The 16,962-nt window shown below is 42.3% G+C and overlaps 1 protein-coding gene across 1 annotated transcript in view; it reads right to left on the bottom strand.

The window, feature by feature from the left end:
• Window positions 1–16,962, bottom strand: part of LOC311529319 (formin-F-like) — a 139,536-nt gene that overhangs the window by 38,173 nt on the left and 84,401 nt on the right. The window contains exons 4-6 of the mRNA XM_084645218.1: window positions 10,661–10,792; window positions 7,775–7,861; window positions 4,958–5,131 (exon numbers count right to left, since the gene is read on the bottom strand). Of these exons, the coding sequence (XP_084501344.1) occupies window positions 4,958–5,131; window positions 7,775–7,861; window positions 10,661–10,792 (393 nt within the window). The remainder of the gene's footprint in view (window positions 1–4,957; window positions 5,132–7,774; window positions 7,862–10,660; window positions 10,793–16,962) is intronic.

Genomic DNA, 16,962 nt, shown 5'->3' with positions numbered 1-16,962 from the left:
CAGAAAAATGAGCAAATCTAAACTAAAATATGGTTTTGTTGGGAAAACCTGCAAACTCTCATAAGCTTTGCAAGGTTCCAATAGAGATGGGCCCAAACGAAAACCCGAGAGCCAAAACCCCTCCACATTTTGAGAGAGTTCAGAATCAGACCTGAACTCTGTAGCTGGCTCCACGTCTACATTTGGCTGAATCAGAACATCCAGGGGCATCGTGAAAGTTTGAATTCTAACCCAAACTTTGCAGGTGGCTTTAATGCCTCCCATATAATGGGCTGAATCAAATCTCCAGACCTGAGCATCCCTGCCCTTACGGAGAGTTTGGAGCCAGATGCTTCAGTTCATATCTATCTAGACCCAGTGTGAAATTTGGTGAAATTTAGGATTTGTCTGAGCCTGAAACTCAAAGGGAAACTCACCAGTTGCAAGCCTCCAACCCAAAGAAGGGTCACATGAGCCCTTACAACGTTACATTGCCGAGTTACTGCAAGCTTCAGTAACTGTATCCAAGTTGGTTTTCAATTATGTTCTGTCCCCACTACTTTTATCTCCTGCCACTTACTGTATTTTACTGGGGAAAGACTGAAACCTCTGACTCTTTCTGCAACCCAAGGATGGCCTCAGTTCATTTTTCTCATAAATATCTACATATATATTTTTTCTCATATAAAGAGGAAATAGCTGCCTGGAGAAGTTTAAGCTTGAGTCTGAGTTAAAGTACAGGCAATGGGAGAGAAGTGAGTTGGTTTGTTTAAATAGTTTCCCAACCCAACCACATTCCAGCTGAAATTAGGGAAATGAATCCATCTTCTTTGTGCTGGACCTCCAATCACAAAGCTGGACATGTTTCTTTAACACTAGAGTGAGTTATAGAAGAACTCCTCAGGTCTCATTTATGGTATGCTTTCCCAACACTAAAAGCAGCCATTTACTTAATGACTTTTGATTTGGATTAAGGAAGAGAACAAAACAGGGAAATAAGAAACGTGATGTCTCCCTGAGAGAGCAGAGTGTGTCTTCTTGCTAGCATGCTGCACAAACAAAATGGCAGCTGCTCCTATAGACAGATAGCTCTTTAGTAATTTAAAGATGCAGCACACAAAATTGAAATACGTAACAGCTACATGACTACATATGCCACATGCCACTGTGTTAAAGGAGGCTGACAGGATGCGACTAAGAACACAACTGTACCCCTTACTTAAGGGAATGTGTCATCTATTAACTTGGTGGAAAATTGTACCTACTAATTAGTTCTCATCATGAGGGACTCTCTCTTCAGAGTTAAAGTGTTCCCCTTTCCAATGGGCTGCCTTACAGGTCTGTCTGAAAATAAAATTCTGCCCTACATGTTATATCCTTGGGGAAAACAGTTTTAGGAAGAACTCACTGGAGACACAGAGAGCTGTTAACCTTAAAAGCAGCCATTTATTGCCACACACTGAACTAACCAAAAACAAGCCAAAACTGGCTGTGCTACCCCCTAATAATCTAACTCAGTTGCCATAGCAACAACAAGGTTCTATTACCACGACAACCAAATACACAACATATTCCTCCCCCCTTAATGAGAACGTCCCATAAATAAAACAAACATGAAGCTACAGAAGGAAGGTAGACTGCCTCCGTGCCCAGCTAAACCCCAGGATTATTTTGCCCCATAACCATGGGTTCGCCCTAGCTAAAGACCCAGCCATTGAGGAGGCCTTCTATCTCTAGGTGGATTACGGTGGACTTCTGGTGTTGTTGTTCCCAAAAGTGTCTTGGGAGCGGGCCTGATAATGGGCTCAGGTCTCATAGGGTGAGTGGTGAGGATGTGGTATCAGCTCATTCCGGGCAGGGGGGGTATCTCTGCTGCCAGCAGTAATGGAGGGGAAACTCAGGAACAGGTGACTCTTGATTCGGTGTCTCGTTGGAAGTGGTGAAGTCAGGCAAGTCAACTGAAGATGTGTCCTGAGGACTGGTAGGACCTGGCAGCAGCTGATCTCCATGTCGCCGCCAGGTGAGATCCTCTGCAGTCCAGACTGTGTAGGAAACAGGACGTTTGAGCGATGACAGTGGCAGGGACCCATTTAGCTCCAGAAGTATTATTCCGAGCCAAAACCGGCTGTCCCGGGCTAAAGGTTCAGTCTTTTGCACTGGGTGCACGCCTGATGACTTGATCTTGATGCTGACGTTGAACAATTTGTCGGGATTCAGAAGGTTTCAGCAGATCAAAGTAAGTGCGCAGCTGTCATCCCATCATTAGAAAGGCCAGGGATGCCTTGGTTGTAGCATGAGGGGTGTTTCTGTAGGATAGTGAAGTGTCCAGATGCTTTTGAATGGATAATTGTCCCCTTGCCAATTTCAAAGCTTGTTTCATTGTCTGCACAAATCTTTCAGCTAATCCACCGGTGGATGGATGATATGTTGCTGAAGTGATGTGGTGTATCCCATCTGCCTTCATAAAATTTTGAAACTCCTGAGAGACGAACTGCTGTCCGTTGTCGCTTGCAAGTTGCTGTGGCAGACCGAAACGACTAAAGAGTCCTCATAGTTTTTGGATAGTATTCTCTGCAGTAGTGGACTGCATTATAGAGACTTCTGGCATTTAGAATGGGCATCTACCACAACCAAGAACATGCTTCCTTCAAGGAGCCAGCAAAGTCAATGTGAATACATTGCCACGGGTTTTCAGTCCAGTCCCATGGGTGTTGGGGTGCCCACTGGGGTGCATTCCTCACACCCTGACATGACATACAAGCTCTTGCCTTCTCTTCAATAGCACTGTCCAATCCAGGCCACCAAAAATAGCTTGGTTCAATTTCCTTCATGCGCACTTTCCACAGTGACCAGAATGTAGCTGTTCTAACATCTGTGATCTCACCAGTGGGTAGGATAATGACACGTCTCCCCCACAACAAACAACCAGATTGGATCGATAACTCCGTCCTCCTGGACGTGTAGGTAACAAGATCGGATGAGACCGGAGAGGTTCGTCAAGATGTTCCATGCATCACTAGGTCCATAACTTGGGACAATACTGGGTCAACTCGAGTTGCCTTCTTTACCTGAGTAGTGGTGATGGCCATATTCTCTACCTGTTCAAAGTAAAGTTGGCCATTGTTGCCTTCTGTGCACACTTCAACCTTTGGCCTGATGGCATATCACAGTTCTGGCTTTCTGATATTTTGGTTGACTGTCAGGTTTAATGTTCAATGTCACAGTGATTCCCTTCATACTTCCCAGATCCTCTCCAAAAACAGCAGCATGTTTCCTTAGTATAGCAGGCAGACCGGTTTCTTCTTTAGTCATTCGGTGCACTTCTGCCCAGTTCAGCTGGATCTTCCTAAGCCAAGACCTACCCATTAAGGCTGGGTAATTACCTCTCACCACAAACAGTGGCAATTTAGCAGCCTGTCTATTGAGCTCCACCATAACATCAGTAGTGTCCAACATGGGCAAAGCTCCTCCTGTATACGTCTTCAGAACTGTTTTTGTTGCCTTAAGCAGAAGATGCTGTAGCTTTTCTTTATACACAGGCTTGGGGACCAGTGAGATGGCGGCACCGGAGTCCAGTTCCATGTGCATAGGTTTGCCGTCCAACAACGGGGTTACCCAGTATTCATGTGAGCCCACTGCCAAAGACAAAACGTGGAGTGGCACTTCTTCTTGGGATGAGGTGTCTCCTTGGTCATCCTGGGTCTGCTCTAGGGTATGCAGATTTCCCTTTTTGGTCGGCCAAGCCACAGGCCTCTTTTTCTTTTGTTTACAGGCACACTCAGTGTGTCCCTTCTTGCCACAGTGTCGACACACCAGGTCCTGATACCAGCATTCTGAGGCCTGGTGACCCGGCTTACCACAGCGGCAACATACCTGACTCTGCACAGTTTTGTGGGTAGGTTCTTGTGACACCTCATGCACCCTAGGGGATGCACCGATGTATTGCACCTCCTTTGTAGCCAGTTCCCTGGAGACCGCAATATCCACAGCCTTCTGTAAGGTAAGCTGAGCCTCTGTCAATAGGCAATTGTGCATAGCTTCACTGTGCAGGCCACACACTAACCTGTCACGTAGGGTGTCATTTAATATCTCCTTAAATTCACAGTGTTCCGCAAGCTTTTTCAAAGTTGCTACAAATTGTACAACTGTTTTGTCTTCTTTCTGGTCTCTTTTCTGGAACCTACATCTTTCCGCAATTACCAATGGTTTTTGAGAAAAATGGGACCCCAGGATTTCCACAGTGTCACTGTAAGATTTGGTCTCTGGCTTAACAGGGTGTAGTAAGCTGCGTAGCAGGGAGTAAGTCTTAGCCTCTACAACACTGAAGAATATTGGCACCTTCTTCTCTTCTGTAATGTCATTTGCAATAACAAAAAGCTCAAAATACTCAGTATATATGTGCTATTGCACTATAGTCTCCTCAAAAGGTACCAGTGGCCCTGTAAGTGTAGCCATGGTTTTAGTTTCAGTTTGCAGTCACTGCAAACAAGCCAGTTCTCACCCCCTTCCTGCAGCAAAAAAGGGGGGTTTTTTGTACCTTGACTTCTACTTCCTTCTGTTGCTGGGTCAGCACAGACATCCCACCCTCGTAGCCACATTGTTATATCCTTGGGGGCAACAGTTTTAGGAAGAACTCACTGGAGACACAGAGAGCTATTAACCTTAAAAGCAGCCATTTATTGCCACACACTGAACTAACCAAAAACCAGCCAAAACCGGCTGGGCTATCCTCTAATAATCTAACTCAATTGCCATAGCAACAACAAGGTTCTATTACCACGACAACCAAATACACAACACTACACTTACATTCCTATGTCCCAAGTACACCCAATGCGATCACTAAAGTGTAAATCAGGTGGAAGTCTGTTAAAAAAATATATTAAGGATGTATCAACCTCTCCATTTGCACAACACATAGCACATCCTAATATTAAATTGATGATAATAAATAATTTATTACAATAGATTAACCTACTTTTCTTTTATCTTCGAGAGACATTGCTTCCAGCTCATAATGCGGACGCCCGTGAAATGCGATGCTGAAGCGCCTCCCTTCACTGTCTTCACAGGATTTAACTTGTGGAAATGGGAACTGTTTCTTGATGATCCCTTTCTCAATGTTAAAAATGGTCTCTGTGTTAAAATCAATCTGGAAGAGAAAGATCTTTTTCATTTGATTTCACCTCTTCCCTTCATTAACAAGGAAAGGACTACCACCAATATTAACATGAAATATTTTGGTTCCTGGCTAAGGGGCCAATTGAGAAAATGTATCTGTTCTGTTGACAATTATAATCAAGAACAAACTTTTTCTTATCCAACCACTGTCCTGTATTTACTGTCGTTACCATAGAAATATATATTTATTGCATCTGCGTTTTCCTTATCTCTTTGATAAATATACATCAATTCATCATTCTGAAGCATTGTTTTCTTTGAAATTTTCCACATATGTTCTATAAACCAGTGTAAGAGCTTGTTCTACAGCAGCAGCACAGGCTAGTGGAATAATTTTCTCACATGAGCATTAATTACTGGGCAAAGAACAGGTGTCAAAGTTGATTGGCAATCACCAGTCAAGTGGCCATTCTTTAGCAATGGAGGGGAGCAAAAAGAGATTGATCTCACATTTTAACAAACAACAACATGGAATTTCTTTCACCATGAGGCTCCATGTCTCTGTCCTCAGGGTGGGAAGGAACTTTATTTAGGGGTAACCCTCAGGAAAATACATTTCAAAGGGTGACTGGTCTATAAAAGTGAGGGACAAGAAACACCCCAACTATGCCCTCTTTCTATCTCTCTCTCTCTTACATTTGCTCTTATACCTAAGAAGACAAAGGAACCGGCCCTTTGGCCTTTGAGAGCAGATCCTAACTTTAGAATTTGGTCAGCTATATTGCCGAGAATATGTGGAAATAATTTTACCTTGATCCAAGTCTTGTTTGTTAAGTTTTAGTTACTAGGAAGCATTTTCATATTGTTTCTCTCGTAAGCATTTCTTACTTTAACACCTTATACTTGTACTCATTTCAAACCTATCTCTTTGTAGTTAAATATATTTGTTTTATTCTTTAATCAGAACTAATCCAGTGTTGTGTTTAAAGTGAATTATTTGGAAACTCCAATTACAGTAGCAAAGTGTTGTACTTTGACCCCATACAGTGACAATGGACCTCTAATATCGGAACTGGGCAGGAGAGGGCTGGACAGTACAGAACACACATTTTGGGGGAAACTTAGGACTGGACATGTGTTGGGGTTACCTGGCAAGCAGTAACCGAGGCTGCTGGAAGCCAGAGTGTGGCTGGTGTGTTGCTGACAGGCTGCTAGATTCAGTGTCACTGGACCAGAACTGCAGCTATACACAGACATTCAGGAAGTGACCAGCATGCTGTCTGACTGTTTGTGAGCAGCCCAGTGTGGAAGCTACAACAGCAAAGCATTGCGAGGCATCCAAGGTTGCAGAGCAGGTGGTGACAATCCCTCACTGGTTTAGATTGCACCCTGGAATGTGATATGTCTACACTTAAAACACCAGCACTTCAGTGAAGACGCTACCTACGCCAATGAGAGGGCTTCTCCTGTCGGCGTACATATTCCCCCTCCCCAGGAGGTGGCAGCTAGGTCAATGTGAGAATTTTCTGGGGCTAGGCCAATTTAACTGTATCACTCAGCCGTGTGGATTTTTCATTCCCCTGAGTGACGTCACTACAACTGACCTAATTTCTTAGTATAGACCAGACCTCACAACAGCAATGAGTGTAGTTCTCCCTTCACTGTAGTTAATCCACCTCCCCTAGAGGCAATAGCTAAGTTGACAGAAGAATTCTCCCACTGCTATACTGTTTTAACGTAGACATCGCCTAGGTTATTATCCTTCCTGCACAGGAATACAGTCTAGTTAAAGCAGTATAATTTGTGTGCAGACAAGCCCTTGCTCTGACTGGGCTCACTTCATCCAGGACATTATGTTTCATCCAGGACATTCTGAGAACACAGGGTTTTGCTGGTTAAATGAGGTGTGAATTAGATCTATGTCAATTTACACCAGATGCAGGCTTGGCCCAGTCAAGGGCAGGGGCAGGAGGGAAGAGTGGTAAATTTGCTGTGTTACAGGGTTTGCAAAGCTGTTTAAACTTTCTGAGATAATCAGGAAATCAGGTTTATGATTTGAAAATATCTGAATGTTTTAGAAACTAAGTGGATAAATCTTAACCTAAAGGTTTGTAGATCAGAACTTTGGGCAGAGATTTTCAATAATGCATAAAGGATTTAGGAGCAACTAGTCCCACTGACTTTCAATAGGACTTGTGTTCCTAAGTCCCCCAGGCATATCTGAAAATCTCTCCCATAGTTCTAAAGCGCACAGGTAGGATTTATAGATCATTACTACAGAGATGTGCTGTCAAAGGAAATTTAAAAAAGAAAATAATCACTTTTATAAGTGCCAACTTGTAAATGAAGAATAGTGTGCAAAGGGAAACCATCGCAATCAAATATTTTTGTCGTGGAGCACAATAGCTAGAGATGAAAGATGTCTTAGATCTTCAAGTCCATCCTACAGCCTGCAGGTTATAATTCCCCAACAGAGGAGGTATCAGATATTAATTGCACAGAAGTTTTGGTCTAAAAGGCAGAGAATTAGTTTAATATTTCAAACATCTCCACTGGATTTAATTCAGGCAATATATTGGACTACGGAGTATATTAAACCCGCTTTCACGTTTATGCAAAAATATAGTAAGTGCAATATTTCTCCAGAGGCAGGAGTTTGTATTCATGAAGTTACCTGCAAAATTCGTTTCTGCCACCTATATCGTTTGTATTTGTAGACACTGAAGTTGAACTGTGAACCAGTCAGCAAATCCTGCGAATCCTGGAAAACATTATTGATATCAACTAAAATCTTATGTTCTTTCAATACGTTAATATGAAATTCATTAAGACTCTCAAGTGAAGTCTCCCTCTGCAGTATGTCAATGGTGTGAGTGGCTTTGTCAGGACCTCTGCACTGGGAAGAATTGTACCACCATAATGGCTTGATTTTCACACAAGCCAAGCATCCATGAATCCTACTGCAGTAACTGAAGCTAAAGGGAGAAGGATTGAGCAAGGGAGAGGAAGAGGAAGAAATAGAATTGAGAGCGGGTAGTAAGGTGGAAAGGGAGACCTCAGAATTGTACTATATGTATTTAAAACAACATAAATGCGTAGCCAGTCTATTAATCAAACTAGCAAACTAAAAGGGCATCAACCTTTGTAGAAAGACACTTTCATCATCAGATTACTGAACAGGATGAAGTTGAACTAGAGATATAGGATTTGCCCGTGCCCATAAATGCTGGGGTGCACAATTTACCACCTGGCTTGTAAAATTGGCTATTGCACTTTCACATGCACTGATTTTGCAAGCTACAGGATAATGTGCTCTGTATTTGTGCACCACTGTGAGGATATAACTGTGTTAAAGTTTGATTTAGCTCTCAGTTTAATTATCACAGACTATAGTACTGTGGGCAGTAGCCAAGAAACCACTTATAATGCGTTATTTCTAGAACACATCATCCATATAAATGTCCTGTTAGTGATAATATACTATAATAGAGAGGATTTCCTCTGCAACAAAGACTTATCCTTTGTATTAATTCACATCAACACAGCCTCTTTAGTGTTGTAAAATTAAAGAGAGGCATTCATACAGCCTGAAATTTTGATGCAATCATCCTTACTGCTCTCCCATCTCATATCACAGAGCTATAAAGTCTAAACCACCAGGAGCCAAATTCTGAATTACTTACCCTCCATCTGAATTTTCCATACACAAAGAGCAACCATCTACTTACAGTATGAACTGCTTTTCCTTTAGATTTAGGGAATGCAGAAAGACTCACAAAATGCCAGCTGCCTCTGCTGACAACTGTCCAAAAATGTTAAGCTGCAGTACGCAGAAAACAAAATGATAATATCACATAACTACAAGCACCACAAAACAGTTCTCAGTCACTCATTGCTTTTACCCAAGTAAAAATCTTAGTAAAAAAGTGAGTAAGAACCATCAAGATCTGGGTCCATAACTGCTAGTACTAACTTCACTGTGTTTCATCACTTGAAGAAAATTATGTCCATACAGCCCTCTATATTCCTGGCTAATCTCCAGCTGATCGACTGTTCAGTTCTGTGTTGCAAGAGGACACCAAACTGCTGCTTAGTTTTTTTCTTCCTTCTAGATTAATCTTATACAAGCAGAGCACTTATTAAGTAGTGTAGGAACTGAGTAAAGAGCAAACCCAAAAGGAATTTAGAAGATGCCTGATGACTCCTGTCTCTCAAAAATCACTAACAGCTTCTCTGGCGTGAAACATTTTCAAATTGTGCTGTTATCATTGTGTGAAGATTTCTCATAGACATTCCCATGGGGAGGCCAGTTTTCAAAATCCAGCCCTAAGGGGCTTGCAGAGGTTGAAATATTAATGAAAGCTGATGAATTCTGATGGTGACTGGAGAGAGATCATGGGATAAAGATTGGAGAGCAGAAGGAGGAGTTGTAGATACTTAGAAGAACTGAAGGAGAGTAAGAAGGGAAAGGACCAGACTGAGAAGCAGGAGAAAGGAAATGCCCATTGGAGGAAGAGGATGAGAACTGGGGGATGAGGGAGGAGTGTCTGGGCTCAAACCCACACTTTACATGAAACCAGCGTAGAGCTTGTGCTTTTGCTCCATTTCAACTCACTTCTACTCCTACCTGAGCCGCATGGTGTCAGCTTATTCCATGTGTCATAAACAAAAGGGGAAGTTGTTAATCAGCTATTTATTGCTTTTCAATGAACCTAGTGGAGGTTTTAATGGCAAATAAATCCAGTCTTTGTGCCAAGTCAAATGGAGCATGCCACGTCATGTGGTTCAGGCTGGATCTACACTAAAAACTTATGTTGCCATAGCTACAGTGCTCAGGGGTGTGGAAAAGCCACACACCTGAGTGCCATAGCTAGCCAACCTAATCCCCAGCATGGACACAGCTGGGTCAATGAAAGAATGCTTCCCTCAGCCTAGTACTGTTGTTCGGGGAGGGAAAGTTGAAAAACCCCTTCTGCTGGAGTAGTCTGCATCGACAATACAGCCCTCGCTATGCCATTATAGCACTCATATACTGTAGAAATGGCTTCAGACACCTCCCTAGGACCTCTACTAAAAACAATTGAAATTAGGAACCTAAATAGCTTGGTCCGGGCCTAGATTCCCTTGGCTCATGTGACCTGTGCTCAGCACAAGATCCAGGTATGGGGAAAGGAATCTTTAAGCCACTGTTACGCTCCCCTTATCCTTGGTGGGCCAGAGACCAAGCCAATCCCGAGCATAAATAAAAGTTGCTCTAATTTACACCAGATTACCCTCCAGGGCTGGGGACCTGTCCCTTTACTCCCAGCCATGACTCCTCCACTAGGTGCCATACAGACTGGCATCACAGGAGTGTCTATGGTGGCCATACCCCTCTCGAGGACTCTTATACTGAGGGAATCCCCAGAAAGTAGATCCATGACATTTGCAGTTGCTGAGCAGCCAGAATGGCACAAAGCAGCTGGAGAGGGACCCAAATCTGGCCCAGAACATATAAGTGTTAAACACGCAAACAGTTTGAAATTATTGTAAAATATATTTTAAAAGTGAGCAGTCTTACCATTGGGAATGCCAAATTCATTGCTTCCTTTTCTGCATGCGTCTCTTTCTGTGCCAAATCCAAAGCTCCTTCGATGCTCAGTTCTTTATTTTTCACCATGTTCATAATTTTCAGGATTTTTTCTTGGCTTAGCTAGAGCACAAACCAATCAGAAGTGCTTTTAAGAAGTGTGTCACTCAGCTAGTGAGGCTACAGCAGAACCTGTGACAGTTACAGCTACAATATCTGCCATAAAATTTCTGTCATTCATATTTTGTTTTATTGACAACCTGGGTGGTGAATATAAGCTCTCATTGAAACAAAGTATGAGCCAGTAAGATATCAAATATACAAGGGCTTGTACAATTTCAGAATACAGGGTTGGTTGTATTTGGAGCTGAAATTGCTGGGAAGAATTTTTTTTTAAACTTATAAAATTTAGCAAGAGGTGAGAATATTAGTTTTATGTGCATGCCTGTGTCTTAGCCAGGGTGCAGAGTATTGCATACTAACAGTGTGAAAGCAAATCAGAAATTTGCAGGGGAGATGGAAAAAAAGTGTTTGAGCTGTGTATCACCAGATCTGTCACTGAAATTTGTCAAAATATGTTAACAGCAAAGCACTGTGCAGTTGTACATAAACAAAACGTAACATTGTTAATAAGTCTAAACATAAATAAAATTGCTTTTAAATGAACCTAGTGGAGGCTTTACTATCAGATAAAACTCAAGCAAGGCAAAAAAGGAAATTGGAGTAAACAGACACCTTAAACTACAATAGCTTATGTTATTAGCAAAGCACTTTCACGGACTTCGTTTCTCTTTGTCGCAGCATGTACAATTGCCATGTCAGATCAGACCAGTGGTTGATCTGGTCCAGTATCCTCTCCCTAGAAGAAAGTATATGCAACAGCACATACATGGGGGAAAATTGCTTTCTAATGCCAGACAATTAGGCCCAGATTTGTAAAGATATTTAGGCATTGCTCTGCTCAGCATTACAAGACCTAACTGACTAGCCTGACTCTCATTTTCAAAAGTGTTTAGGCTTCTAAATTAGGCCTTGCAACACTTAACGATGCCTAATTATCTTTAAAAATCTGGGCTTAGTCTAATGGTCAAACTAACAAGTAGGAGGAAGCCCCAGGAGAGATCTATTTAGATTTGAGAGACACTGTGGAGTAGTTCACCCCCACCTCCCTCCCACACAGCTGTTTTTTCCTCTTCAGTTAAAGCATTTTCCTGACATGCTGGAAACTCAGACACAATGACATTGTGCTACAGCAGGTACCCAGGAGTTAAAACTGATCGGGTCATTATCCAAACTAAATGAAATGCAAAAGGCAAACAAACAGCTTAAGTGAATTTGCTATTTAAAATTCTAGGGGATTATTAATAGCTCAGGTAAGGATTTTGTTTCTGAATACAACTTTTATCTTGCAAGTGTTCCTTTAAAGGACAACAAATACTTGAAGTCTCATTAGAGTTGCTAGAGAGAGAAAGAAGGAGGGGAGTAAAGTTGATAATTCCAACTGCAGTTTGCTGTCTCCTTCATACTCCCATTGGAGCATACTGTACGTCTCCAGGAGGTCTGAGTCTGCCACACGCAGCAGTATGGAGGGTTTCACTCTCCAATTTCTCTCCAAATATTGCTTGCTTTCAGGAAGAGTTAGGAAAACAGCAGTCACTTCTTCCTCTTCCCTGCCAGGATCCCTCCCAAGGATTCCTTTGTTCAAGTTTTTGGGATTCTGTGTGAGGCCTCCAGGTGCTGTACAGAAGGCACAGCCCAAGGCAGGGGCACTTCCAGTTCTGGCTGTTCTTGGGGCCAAAGCAGCACTTTGCAGGGGCTGCTAAATTACAACTGTTTCCCCTTGCAGCATAAGCCAAAAGACCATAGTGCCACAAACTAAAGTCCCATCCCTGAGTCTTGTGAGGGTCCAGTATATACAGTCCAATACAACATCTGCAGTGGGGAAGTTCTCCCCCAGGCCTTTATAGCTAAGTATAGGGGCAGAGTGGGACGTAAGAATCCCCCCCTCAGTTTTCTTCTGACACTGTGTAAGGCAGTGGCAGGCAACCTGCAGCCCGCAGGCCATACGCGGCCCATCAGGGTACTCCGCTGTCGGGTCACAAGACAGTTTGTTTACATTGACTGTCAGCAGGCATGGCCGCCCGCAGCTCCCAGTGGCCGCGGTTCACAGTTCACGGCCAATAGGAGCTGCGGGAAGCGGTGGCTAGCACGTCCATGCAGCTCACAGTGCTTCCCACAGCTCCCGTTGGCCAGGAATGGCGAACCGCGGCCACTGGGAGCTGTGGCCAGCCCTGCTTGCAGACGGTCAACGTAAACAAACTGTCTCTTGGCCCACCAGCGGATTACCCTGATAGGCTGCGTGCGATCCGTGGGCTGCAGGTTGTCCACCACTGGTGTGAGGTGTCTGAGTTTTGTTTTTGTTTTTTATTTCGCAGCCCTAGCCATCTGACACGGGCCTAGGTTATAACAGGTGACAGATGTCATGTGACAGATGTCCACCTCTGCTCCTGTTATGCATGGGCTGCCACACTCTGGCTATTTCATAGTGATGGTGACTGCAATGTACGTTTAGCTCCATGCTGCAGTGAAAAGCGGGCCTTGTCCACACTGGGGTGTGTAACTACATGTGTCAGAGAAACCCCCTTCAAGAGCTTTCTCCCATTGCTAGAGTCTCTCTCTGTTGTGGGAAAGGGCTCCAGCTGCCTGAGCCTTTCCCCACCAGAGGCTTTTCTTACGGTGGAGAAAGGCTTCGGCAGTGGGGAGAGAGCCGGACACGACACTATTAAAAATAGCCATGTAGACGGGGAGGCCCATATTGGGCAAATAGAGAGTCATGAAAGGTATGTATTTGCTTACATACCCACTCTCTTCAGGCGTGTCTTTACCTGCCTAAGCTGCATCTTACAAGCTACAATGCTATTTATATCCATGCTGGGAAGCTACATGCATATGTGCGCTACATGCCGCTAAAAAAAGCATGTAATGGAGACATACCTTATGTTAATCACCCTTAGCATTACTGAATTTGTAGCATGTAAATCAGCTTCTGGATCAACAGGTATTGTAGAGAGAGAGTAAATAAAACTAATGCATATTTCTTTTCTTCTAAGACCTTGGCATTTTTCATGCTAAATGCAAAGGTATCTTATGGCACAGCTCCAAATAGTAATACGAACTGCGAGGAGTGAATAAAAGCATGATAATTCTTTCATATCTGCTGAGGCACATACGGTTCTTACAATAACCTCCACGTTGTGTATTTGAATTTTAAATGGTACATATACTTACCACACACATATACAATTATCTCTAAACAATATGATCCCTCCACTGAACAGTTTCAATGTAAACAAACAGGAATTTACATATATTTGAATTTTTAAAAATGGTTTCCTTAAGGCTAAATGCTGCCAACTTTTAACTACCATAACCCATTTGCAAAGCAAACCATCTCCCTATAAGGAGGTGCTTAATGTGACCAAAATTGTTGTGAGAAAAAGGTGCAAAAATTTTGCACAAGAATGAAATACCGTATATAGTCCAAAGGTAATATTCTGGCCTTATTCTAGTCAATGACACAACTCTCATTGACTTCAACAGTGCCAGGATTTCACCTCACTTGTTCAAATCCCAGTTTAAGTGGACAAATACCTTAATATATTCACACTGGTCTGGATTTGTGCATATAACCATGTTGTATGCCTGTACAATGCATGTGTGTAAATCCTAATCTGTGTGCATGCATTGGGGTACTTTCTCACTTAAACAGGGTATACAGAAAAGAGCGACATTCGTGCAAACAAAAATCCAGCTCTGCATTTTGTCTCGCCAGTTACATTTCGCTGATGAAAGTTTTCTTTAAATTAGGAAAACTGAGCCCCTAAGACATGAGAACAACATAGAACGTCTTTTAATTTTCTTAGTAATGCACAAAGACTAATGGTTGCAATAGAGAAGCAAGCTGTTTAGCAAAAAGAAAAGGAGTACTTGTGGCACCTTAGAGACTAACCAATTAATTTGAGCATGAGCTTTCGTGAGCTACAGCTCACTTCATTGGATGCATACCGTGGAAACTGCAGAAGACATTATATACACACAGAGACCATGAAACAAAACCCTTTCTCACCCCACTGTCCTGCTGGTAATAGCTTATCTAAAGTGATCATCAAGTTGGGCTGTTATTCTGAAAGCTGTTTAGCGAGTCAGAAGTTTCAAATTACTAATTGCTCAGGTAGGCTGCTGCCATTTCACAAATTCCCCAGAAAGCACAAAATATAATGCTTGTTACAGTTCTTTTTAATAGCATGATAATTTCTAATGCCATTACTTTGCTCCCATGGGCTATCACCAGCAGGAGAGTGAATTTGTGTGGGGGGGTGGAGGTTGAGAAAACCTGGATTTGTGCTGGAAATGGCCCAACCGGATGATCACTTTAGATAAGCTATTACCAGCAGGACAGTGGGGTGGGAGGAGGTATTGTTTCATATTCTCTGTGTATATATAAAGTCTGCTGCAGTTTCCACGGTATGCATCCGATGAAGTGAGCTGTAGCTCACGAAAGCTCATGCTCAAATAAATTGGTTAGTCTCTAAGGTGCCACAAGTACTCCTTTTCTTTTTGCTCCCATTGTAACGGTCAATGAGGGGAAATGTTTTAAAGACAAAAGAGGAAACAAGGGAACTTTTCAGTTGGTGAGATCTGTCAGAATTATTTGTCAGAAATCTGTCTGGGTTGTTGAGGTTTTTGACAGCCACATGGTAGCATGCTATTTTACTTGCAAACAAGACTTGAGTAGTAGATCCTGACCTTTATGGTTTAGTACTGAAAGAAGCTTTTCTCTCAGCATGTCACAACTTCTGTAATATTCACGCTTTTATTTGTTTGGGAGGGGAGTCATTTTCTTAAAAACAACACAGCTTTCCTCAAATTAACCACTAAATGTAACCAAGTCAGATTGTTTGATATTGTCTAACAGAATGTAACTGGTGCAACCGGAAGAAACATTCTAATACAACATTGGGCAACAAAGCAGCTTGAAAAGAAAAATTAAACTGTATTTATGATAGAAAATACACATTATGGAAATAAATAATAATTCCACTAATGACATATGCCTGGTACTGCCAGGTTAAGGTTGCTTGTTCACTACATCGTCTACCTGAAGGATGGTCCAGTGGTTAGAGCCATAGCATTGGACTTGGGACACCTGCGTTCAATTCCCTTGCTCTGCAATAGACTTCCTGCATGACTTTGGGCAAGTCACTTAACCACCCTGTTCCTCATCTATAAAAATGGGGGTGATGATCATTCTTCTGTACCTCACAGGGTTTTGTGAGGGTAAATACATTAAAAGTTTGTGACATGTTTTGAGATATCCTACTGAAAAGTGCTATATAAGAGCTAGATATTTATTATTAATGTGTTTAAAGACTTAGGGTGATTTGAAAGTAAAATCCATTCTCACAATTGAGGAAAGGGTGCAGGAACTCGTCACGTATCCAGTACTTCTGCCTACAGGTTGGAATGGTGGATAATGTGCTTATATACTACTTGGATATGGTGATAATGGATCTTTGTAATGGTGCCTTTTGTGATCCCTTGCTTTCTCTGGGCAGCTGGCATGGATAGCCCTAGATGACCTCTTGCAGGATTTTCCATCATTCTCCCATTCTTTACTTGAATCTTTTCAGACCTTATATGGATACACTGAAGAGAAGAAGTTTAGTCCTTTTACTTGTCATGTAAAATTAGATTGAAGAAAGCAACAGAAAATATACACAACTATGAAACAATCTGGGAATAAAATGGACTAAGTGACCTATAACTTTTTTCATCTCTAATCTGTAACATTCATTTAGTTATAAACAATGGGCATTTGCTACGTACCCACAGGCAAAATGCAAAGGGTAACCAACACTAGTTCCCTTTAGGGACATTCCAAGCAAGGTCTGATGCTCAGGTTATTTCATTCCATGTGAAATCCCATCTCACCAGGCCAGTATTTGGATCATAACAAAAGTGGGACAATCTGACAAAGAAAATATCCAGACCAGTATATTATTTGCCATACCAACACCAATGCAAAACACAGTAGGTTGTGCAGCAATGAACCTGTCCAGCTAATTGATGGGTTTAGTCAAATGTGTGTGATCTCAGTTAATTTACTACAATCAATGGGGTTACCCACAGAAAGGTATCCTTTCAAGTTTAGTTAGCTGAAAATCACATGCACGCACTGAGCCACATCATTTTCAATGTGAAACCAAATCCTGTTCTCCATATAAACAGACCAA

Source organism: Lepidochelys olivacea (genome assembly GCF_965140295.1).
Source record: "Lepidochelys olivacea isolate rLepOli2 genome assembly, chromosome: 13".
Taxonomy (NCBI): domain Eukaryota; kingdom Metazoa; phylum Chordata; order Testudines; family Cheloniidae; genus Lepidochelys; species Lepidochelys olivacea.
This window is presented reverse-complemented; position numbering and strand designations above follow the sequence as displayed.